This window comes from Colobus angolensis, unplaced genomic scaffold (genome assembly GCF_000951035.1).
Source record: "Colobus angolensis palliatus isolate OR3802 unplaced genomic scaffold, Cang.pa_1.0 Scaffold39, whole genome shotgun sequence".
NCBI lineage: Eukaryota > Metazoa > Chordata > Mammalia > Primates > Cercopithecidae > Colobus > Colobus angolensis.
Window position 1 is genome coordinate 3315256 of NW_012117265.1, and position 8693 is coordinate 3323948.

At 59.0% G+C, this 8693-nt stretch overlaps 3 protein-coding genes across 3 annotated transcripts in view; 1 reads left to right on the forward strand and 2 right to left on the reverse strand.

Annotated features, from left to right (window-relative positions):
- EIF3G (eukaryotic translation initiation factor 3, subunit G) overlaps nucleotides 1-385 on the forward strand; it is a 4889-nt gene extending 4504 nt beyond the window's left edge. Inside the window, exon 11 of the mRNA XM_011954956.1 lies at nucleotides 370-385. Within this exon, the coding sequence (XP_011810346.1) occupies nucleotides 370-385 (16 nt within the window). The remainder of the gene's footprint in view (nucleotides 1-369) is intronic.
- P2RY11 (purinergic receptor P2Y, G-protein coupled, 11) lies at nucleotides 96-3905 on the reverse strand. The gene is made up of 2 exons (XM_011954877.1): nucleotides 3692-3905; nucleotides 96-1865 (listed from the first exon to the last, which is right to left on the reverse strand). The coding sequence occupies exons 1-2, from the start codon at nucleotides 3708-3710 to the stop codon at nucleotides 760-762; spliced, it is 1125 nt and encodes a 374-aa protein (XP_011810267.1). The 5' UTR covers nucleotides 3711-3905; the 3' UTR covers nucleotides 96-759.
- Nucleotides 3906-4124: 219 nt separating this feature from the next.
- Nucleotides 4125-8693, reverse strand: part of PPAN (peter pan homolog (Drosophila)) — a 7497-nt gene continuing 2928 nt past the window's right edge. Inside the window, exons 2-12 of the mRNA XM_011954876.1 lie at nucleotides 8454-8509; nucleotides 7864-7965; nucleotides 7615-7665; nucleotides 7335-7505; nucleotides 5694-5770; nucleotides 5387-5494; nucleotides 5162-5285; nucleotides 5007-5085; nucleotides 4803-4932; nucleotides 4554-4723; nucleotides 4125-4475 (exon numbers count right to left, since the gene is read on the reverse strand). Coding sequence (XP_011810266.1) covers nucleotides 4261-4475; nucleotides 4554-4723; nucleotides 4803-4932; nucleotides 5007-5085; nucleotides 5162-5285; nucleotides 5387-5494; nucleotides 5694-5770; nucleotides 7335-7505; nucleotides 7615-7665; nucleotides 7864-7965; nucleotides 8454-8456 — 1230 coding nt within the window. The 5' untranslated portion in view covers nucleotides 8457-8509 and the 3' untranslated portion in view covers nucleotides 4125-4260. The remainder of the gene's footprint in view (nucleotides 4476-4553; nucleotides 4724-4802; nucleotides 4933-5006; nucleotides 5086-5161; nucleotides 5286-5386; nucleotides 5495-5693; nucleotides 5771-7334; nucleotides 7506-7614; nucleotides 7666-7863; nucleotides 7966-8453; nucleotides 8510-8693) is intronic.

Here is an 8693-nt window from a genome sequence, read left to right on the forward strand (position 1 = left end):
CCGCCCCAGCCCCTGCTCCCCACCTCATCCCAGCACCTCCACGGAGCCTTGGGCCAACCAGTGGCCCTGTGCCAATTTAACAGTCCCCCAGCGGGTTTTGAGGGGACAGTCCTTTATTGTCTTTTTCCAAAACCGGGCAGAGGGGCAGAGGGGCAGAGGGGCAGAGGGGTGGCAGCTCTTGTGCCTGGGGTTCCTGCCAGTCTGTGGGCCAGGCCTTGAGGCTGGCCATCTGGCTCGGTGCCCGCTTTGTCCTCACATTACCCCGTCCTTCTCTGCCCCCACCCCACCGCAAGGCGCCACTTGGGTCTCTGGGGTCTTGGGGCGCCCCTGGAGGTCTAATACCCTGCCACCCACCCTCCCACACCCCAGGCCATCCACCAACTAAGCCAGCTGCCACCGCGTGCGCGGCCCAGGACCCTCGGCGACAGAAGGCAGCCTCTTGAGAGCGGGCTCCAAGGACAATAAAAAAGCTCCACTCTCTCTACCCGGTCCTGTTGGTTCTCGCGTGCCCAGTCCCGTGGCGGGGCCAGCGCCTCCCCTCCCCTGGGCATGGTTTGGTCCCTGACCCTGCCGGGAGCCCTGTGGCCAGCACTGTTGGGTGGGAAAGGCAAGTGCTCCGGCCAGGGCTGCAGCTGGGCCTGACCTGGCTGCAACCATAGGTGTTGCTTTTGGGGGAAGGGGTGTGTTAGGGCTGGGGTCCTCCCCTCGGGGTTCTCCAGCAACACCTGGGGGTGAGGCGGCGGCTTCAGCTAGGCTATGTCACGAGCTCAGCTCATGGGACTGGGGCTCCGACGGTTTAGGGGTAGCTGTGGCATTGAGGGGCAGGGCTTGGCCAGTGATCTTGGCATCCTCTGGGTTCCAGCTGTCCTTGTAGCCAGGGCAGTGTTGGCGGCAGCAACCCAGGCTGGGCACTGCGGCCATGTAGAGCAGTGGGTGGACACAGAAGGCCAGGGGCATGAGGCCCCGCATCACCTGGTAGCCCACATAGGGTCCCAGCTCCAGGGCTGCTGTGGCCTGGGCCACGTCTGCAAAGCTCGGGCAGCGGGTGCGCCAGCGCCGCCGAGCATCCACGTTGAGCAGATGCATGACGTGATAGGGCACATAGGAGCTGGCGTAGAGGGCCACGCCACTGGCCACCAGCGCCACCACGCGCAGCTTCTCAGCCACCGTCATGCCCGGGCTGCGTAGCACGGCCCGCCCGAGGGCGCCATAGGCTGCCAGCGTGAGCAGCAGTGGCAGGCCGCAGCCCAGCCCCGCCAGTGCCAGGCTGTATGTTCTGTAGGCCTCCAGCCTGTGGTCTGCTGTCCCCAGACACTTGATGCAGGCCTCGGGCCTGGCCACGCTGCAGTTGCCCACCCCCTGCTGTGGCCTCTTCAGGTGGGAGAGGCTGAGTGTGGGCATGGCCAGCAGGGCGGCCAGGACCCAGCCGGCGGCGCTCACGGCCCAGGCGTGCTTGGGCCGCAGGTGGCTGCGGGTGAAGAAGGGGTGCACAATGCCCAGGTAGCGGTTGAGGCTGATGCAGGTGATGAAGATGACGCTGCCCAGCAGGTTGCAGGTGAAGAGGAAGCGCTCCAGGCGGCATGCGGCCTCCCCATAGCGCCAGTGCTTGGGGGGATAGAGGTAGGCGGCCAGTGGGGGCAGTGTCAGGGCGCAGAGCAGGTCACTGACTGCCAGCTGGACTGAGAAGACCACAGCGGGGTACCATGGGCGCTGCTCCCGGGTGCTGAAGCGGTACAAGGCCAGGCCATTGCTGGCCACGGCCACCAGGAACTCAACCACCAGTATGGGCCACAGGAAGTCTTCCTGGAACCCACTGAGGATGTGCTCGGCAGCTGCCGAGAAGTTGGCAGGGCAGGACTTGGCATCTGTGGGCAGAAGGTGTCACCAGCTGAGCCCTATTCTCCCACAAGGCGGCTCCTGCTGCCCCCAGAGCCCACGTCTGCCATGGCATGGATTCCTTGACACAAGTCCTTTCCCCTCCCTGGAAGGAGTCCGGGCTCCACTCCTCAGAGCCAGGGTTCTGCATTGGGCCCCGATGGACCAGCTGAGGCGGGCCAGGCAGTCTTGGAGCTCAGGGTCCACCCGTAACACGGGCAGTGGCCACCCTGCTCCCCCACCACACCTGCCTGTGGGAGTCCCTGGCCTCACTAGAGGCCTCCTCCTCAAAGTCCAGCCCCCACAAGGCCTGCTGGCTCCACTTCTGACCTGTGCCATCTGAGGCCCCAGTGGGGTCCAGCCCCTGCATCCTCTCCTGACCTCAGCACTAGCTGCCGCCCACAGCCTCTTCTCCCTGTGGCCACCAGAGGGCACCAGCGAGCGCCAGAGTCCTGTCCCCATCCTTTTGCTTCCAGGTGCTCACACTTGGCTATAGAGTTGCCGCCAAAAAGTCAGACTCGCCCCACAAGGTCCCACAAGAGCACTCCCGCCCGCCATACCCCCAGTGCCACCCTCTGTGCTCCATGACTCACTCCCTCGCACCAGTCCACCCTGGCTTCCCGGCTGCTTTTGCAGGCTTGTGCCTTGGGACCTTCGTACCCAGACATTCTTTTTTTTTTTTGAGACGAGTCTCGCTCTCATCACCCAGGCTGGAGTGCAATGATGCAATCTCAGCTCACTGCAACCTCTGCCTCCCCGGTTCAAGTGATTCTCCTGCTTCAGCCTCCTGAGTAGCTGGGACTACAGGCACCCACCACCACGCCTGGTTTAATTTTAAATTTTGCATTTTTAGTAGAGATGGGGTTTCCCCATGTTGGCCAGGAGGTCTCGAACTCCTGACCTCAGATCTGCTTGCCTCAGCCTCCCAAAGTGCTGGGATTACAGGCATGAGCCACCGCGTCTGGCCCCACCCAGACTTTCTTGAGGCTTCTTTCCCCACGTCTGTGGTCTTGCCTGTGAGAGGGCCCAAGGCCACCCTAACCACCATGTGCCCTCCACTCTCCCTTCCCTGCGGTATTTTCCCCCACACCCTGTGCCTCACCTGATGATGGTGAGAACAATCTCCCTCTTTCGGGAGAATGGGGGGGCCTGCTTACACACGACTGGCGCCAGTGCTCACCGCAGTGCCCAGGGCCCAGCAGCATAGGGGCACTCACTCCTTGTACACCCCACTCCTGCCACTGCAGGCCGGGACAGGCTCCTCCGGAGGACTCCCAACGCCAGCCTGCTCAGGGAGGAAGTGTCGTCTAGACTGGCTTTTTTTGGAGACAGGATTTCACTGTCACCGAGGCTGAGGTGCAATCACAGCTCAGTGCAGTCTCGGACCTCCTGGGGTCAAGTGATCCTCCTGCCTCAGCTTCCCCAGTAGCTGGAATCACAGGCTCGCGCCACCAGGTTTGAGACAGAGTTTTGCTCGTGGCCCAAGCTGGAGGGCAACCTCTGCCTCCCGGGTTTTAAGTGATTCTCCTGTCTCAGCCTCCCGAGTACTGGGATTGTAAGCATGTGCCACCAGGTCTGGCTAATTTTGTATTTTTAGTAGCAATGGGGTTTCTGGTTGGTCAGGGTGTCCTCAAACTCCTGACCTCGTGTTCTGCCCGCCTCAACCTCCCAAAGTGCTGGAATTACAGGTGTGAGCCACCGTGCCCAGCCCCGGACCTATGTTTTACCAATACCCATGCCCCACCGCCCCCACCTCCTGACAATCTGCAGGGCTAACCACAGACCCCCAGAGAAAGCCAACATGCCTTCTCCTTACCCGAGACGTTGGCTGCCATGCTCCCGTGCCGAGCCTCTGCCTGTGTCTGCTACCCAGTTCCACAGCTCCTCCCCCAGTCACTGGTGGTTTAGCAGGCCCTGCCCCAGCCCCACCCCCAGTTCCTGGCCCAGCCAGCAGAGCATGCCAGGGTGCTCTCCACCCACGTTTCCTTCCTCATTGTGCACAGCCCTCTTGAGGTTCAAGCTCATCTGCTTCAAGCGTGACCTGTCTGCTTGCAGGGCTCTTGGTGGGACTGTGGGGAGGAGCCTCATGGCCACTGCTGCCACCAATGAAACCAACCCCACGCAGGGTAGGGGAGACCCAGCTTCCAGGAACAAACCAGGTGGGAGGGACTGCCGGGGTCACCTGCCCAGGCGACTCTGCGTTGCTTTGCAGGGCTCCAGGATCCCCCATCCCAAATGCTGACGTGGACCCCTGGCCAGTTCAGTTGTTTATTGGAGTGGAAGGGTGGGGGACACAACTCCTTTATGAAAGGAAACCGAGGGCCACGTCTCTCAGGCCCCAATCTGGGGCGTTCAATTCATCCACTGCTCCGGTGCGGATTGGGCTCAGGCCACTCTCTTCCGTGAGCGGCCCCGGCCCCGGCCTCGCCCACCATCCCGGGAAGCCCCTCTGGGCTCCCGCCTGGTCTGGGACCCCTGAGGCTTGTCCTTGGGCTTGGGAAACTTCCGGTCACAAAGACGACCCCTGCCTCGATCTGTTTCTCGCCGCTTCCGGCCTGGAGACTTGGCAGGCCGTTTCCGCTTGGCCTCGGGGAACAGGTCTGTGGGGAGAGACAGTGTCAGGGTTCCCAGGGACAAGGACAGGCTCTGGGTGCCCCGCTGCAGACCCCACTCCATACCTTCACTAGGCGCCTCGCCGACCGCCTGGCAGAAATACTCAATGTCATCATCTTCCTGGTCATCGTCCTCCTCACCCAACCCCAGGCTCGCCGTAATCGAAGGGATCCCAGAGGCCTCTTCATCACCATCCCCGACCCGTGCCTTCTTCATGCCCTCCAGGCTCTTCTTTCTGGAGGAGGGGGTGGGGGTCAATGTGGCTGCCCATCCCAGGGATCCCCCGGCCCCGCCGTGCCCAGCCCTGCCCGGACCTGTGGGCCTCCCGCTGCTCCTGCTTGCGCTGCACATTCTGGGCCTGCTGGGCCTGCCTCTGTGCCTTCAGCTGCAGTTTCTTCTCCTTGGCTTCCAGGATGGCCTGCAGCTCCTCCTCCGTCTTGCGCACTGAGTCAGGAGACGCGGGTCACCAAGGTCCGGATGCAGTCCGGCACCCATGACCCCGCACCCCCCGGACTCACCAAAACTGTGGAACATCACTTTGCCCTCCCCGACGCCCTCCTGGACCTTGATGAGCTGCAATGTCATCCGCGGGCCGATCTAGGGGGATGAGGGAGAAGTGTCAGCCCATTGTTGGGACTGGGGGAACGCAGGGGTCCCCTGCCCTGGGCCTCACCTCAGTGAGCCGCACTGCACTCTGCTGGGCTCGCATGTTGCCACGGCCAGCAACAGCCTGAGGCAGCTCTGTGATGTTGTGGTCGCCATCAGGCTCTGCCTCGCTCTCCGACAGCCCCGCGCCCCTGTGTGTGGGACATACAGGGCTCAGTGGGGGAGCTCAGGCTCCCGGGCCTGTTCTGGGGTCCCCGGGCAGCAGTGGCCTTCTGCCCTGTGCCCTCCTCACGTGGCCAGCAGCTCGCTGATGTCCTGCAGGCGGCTCATGTTGGGGAACTTTTCCTGGAGAAGCTTCTTCATCCCGCGACTCGCGCCCACAGGAACGACTTTGATGCTACTGCAGGAACATGAGTGGACGGCAGGGGGATGGTCAGGGGACACGGGGCTGACAGTCCCCATCCCACCCTTCCCACAGTGCGTCAGGGCGTTTACTTTGAGACAGCAATCACAGACTCTCAGCAGGAGTGCTGTCATCAGCCGCACGCGGGGGCCCCCACCCGGCACCCCCTCGTCCACCATTCCGCTGGGACACTCACTAGTGGCGGAAGTCCAGCTCCTGGGAGTCAGGGTTGTAATCAATGAGCAGGCAGCGCTTGATGGTGTTCAGGTTCACCTGGAAGGTGAGGAAGAGAGCATGCTCCAGGAGGCTCACGGCAAAGTCTGGGGAAGTGGGGGCTTTGGGTGATGCACGCACTGTTCGTGGACTGTGGCACCAGCTAGAAATGCTGCCTCCAGCTCGCACCTGCAGTTTCAGCTACTCCAGAGGCTGAAGTGGGGGGACTGCCTGAGCCCAGGAGTTCAAAACCAGCCTGGGCAACATAGAGAGTCTCCATGTCTACAAAAAGTAGATGGAAAAATGTGCTAGACATGGTGGCTCACGCCTGTAGTCTCAGCTACTTGGGAGGCGGAGGCTGCAAGATTGCCTGCGCCCAGGAGTTCAAGATTAACGTAGGGAGACGTGTCTCTTAAAAAAAAAAGGAAAGAACGTGCAGGTTTGAACATAAAGTATAATAATTAAAAAAAAAAAAAAAAAAAAGGAAAGAAGAAATCCTGGTCCCTGAGCCCGTATTAGACTCTCTGATGACTGATATCTTACATAATTTCTAAATCCCACCTGAAAGTCACTAGTGACAAGGATTAGGAGCTAGAACTCAGGAGTCAGACAAGTTTAAAAATCCAGTCCTGGCCGGGCGCGGTGGCTCAAGCCTGTAATCCCAGCACTTTGGGGGGCCGAGACGGGTGGATCACGAGGTCAGGAGATCGAGACCATCCTGGCTAACACAGTGAAACCCCGTCTCTACTAAAAAAATACAAAAAATTAGCCGGGCAAGGTGGCGGGCACCTGTAGTCCCAGCTACTCGGGAGGCTGAGGCAGGAGAATGGCGTAAACCCGGGAGGCAGAGCTTGCAGTGAGCCGAGATCCGGCCACTGCACTCCAGCCTGGGCGACAGAGCGAGACTCTGTCCCCCAAAAAAAAAAAAAAAAAAAAAAAATTCAGTCCTGCCCCCTGGAATCTAAAATCAGCATCTTGGCCAGCCTCAGTTTTGCTTTTTTTCTTTTGAGACAGGGTCTCGCTTTGTCACTCAGGATGGAGTAGAGTGGCATGAACACAACTCACTGCAATCTCGACCTCCTGGGCTAAGGTGATCCTCCCACCTCAGCCTCCCCAGTAGCTGGTACTAACGGCATGCATCACCACACTGGGCTTTTTACAAATCTACTCTTTGTTGACATGCGGTCTCACTATGTTGTACAAGCTTATCTCAAAGTCTTGGGCTCAAGTGATCCTCCCACCTCGCCCTCCCAAAGTACTGGAATTACAGGCCTGAGCCATAGCACTGGGCCTGCAGCTTCCCTCTGTAAAACGGGGCCATGAGAAGAGATGCTATGATCCTGCTCAGTCCAGCACTCAACACACACGGGGAATAGAGCTCCATCAGTATTTCTTTCCACCTGCTGCAAAAGGTGCAGCTCGCGGGGTGGGGAGTGCTGGGGGCATCCCTGGACACTTTTGTCCAGCATCATCAGACACAGGAGTGGGATTTGCCCTCAGGACTCAGCAGACCCAGGAGCTCTCAGCCTCAGAACTGGGAGGACTGAGCAATCCATCTGAGGGCCTGTGGGACCTCCACCCGCTGCACCCACCCATACCTGCCACCTCGCCAGGCCAGACCCACCTTGTGCACGTTGATGGAGGGGAACAGGTTCTGGAACATGGTGGCCATGAGCTTCACATGCATGCCGTGGGGGCCAAAGCTGTTGAGTACCAGGAGGGGTGGGTGGGCAAACTGCTGCTCGTGCATGCGGTGCCGGCGCAATGAGGAGACCACATCACGCACCAGCGAGTACTGTAGGGCAGGAGCGAGGAGGGGGTGACCACCAACCAGACGTGGCTGGGGACACCCCCAAGTCCAGCTCTGACCCCCCATGGCTTTGTACCACCTCCACCCCTCTCACCTTCTTGACCTGGAAGGTCAAGGTGGGGCCTCCTGGGAGGCGCATCAACTTCTGCAGGAGAAGAAAAGATCAGTGACGCTGGAGGGGTCTAGCAGAGGAGCCTGCGAGTAGGCACCTTTGCCCCATCTCTTCTTCAGAGCGTTTACTTTGAAGCCAGAAATCACAGCAGCTCAGAGGCACAAGTGTTCATCATAAGAGAAGGGGGAAGTGGGGGTCTGGGGGAGATGAAGGGTGAGGGCATCTACTCACAAAGTAGACACTGGTCTCTGTTTTGCTCAGGATCAGAAAGTGTGTGACCCCGAGGGGCCCAGCCACTGCCACACAGTCTTTCAGCGAGTTCTTCTTACGAACCTGGAAATGACAAAAAGAAAAAGAGAAAACATAGCGATGACTATAAGCTGACGGTGCAAATCCTGTTATGGTCTGTCTTGCATCAGACCCTTTCAACAAGCCCAGAGGAGCAAAAGGATCTTAGCCTTTATAGTCAATCAGACGCGGATTTGAGTTTTAACTCTTGTCCCTTGCTCACAGCGCATCTTCCCATTGACAAATGAGCGAACTGAGGCCCAGCAAGGTTAACTAACTTGCTTCTGGTACTGGGGAGAAGACAGTTTCCAACCCTGCTTTGCTGCTTCCAGATTCTAGCCTCTTTTTTTTTTCGACACGGTGTCCTCCTGCCGCCCAGGCTGGAGTGAGGTGGCACGATCCTGATTCACTGCAGCCTTAATCTCCTGGGCTGAAGGAATCTTCCCACCTCAGCCTCCCGAGAAGCTGGAACTACAGGCACGCACCACCATATCCGACTAATTTTTCTATTTTTTGCAAAGACAGAGTTTCGCCATGCTGCCCAGGCTGATCTCGAATTCCTGGGCTCAAGTGATCCTCCTGCCTCAGCCTCCCAAAATACTGGGAATACAGGCGTGAGCCACCGCATCTGGCCGAATGTTTGCTATCTGCCTGGCTAAAAACTGATTAAAAGTTTAAAAAGAGCTCTACAGTCAAAAGCTGACAATTAAAAGCTGATATTTGGCTACGTATGTATGCACACACATACACATACACGTATATATATATATTTT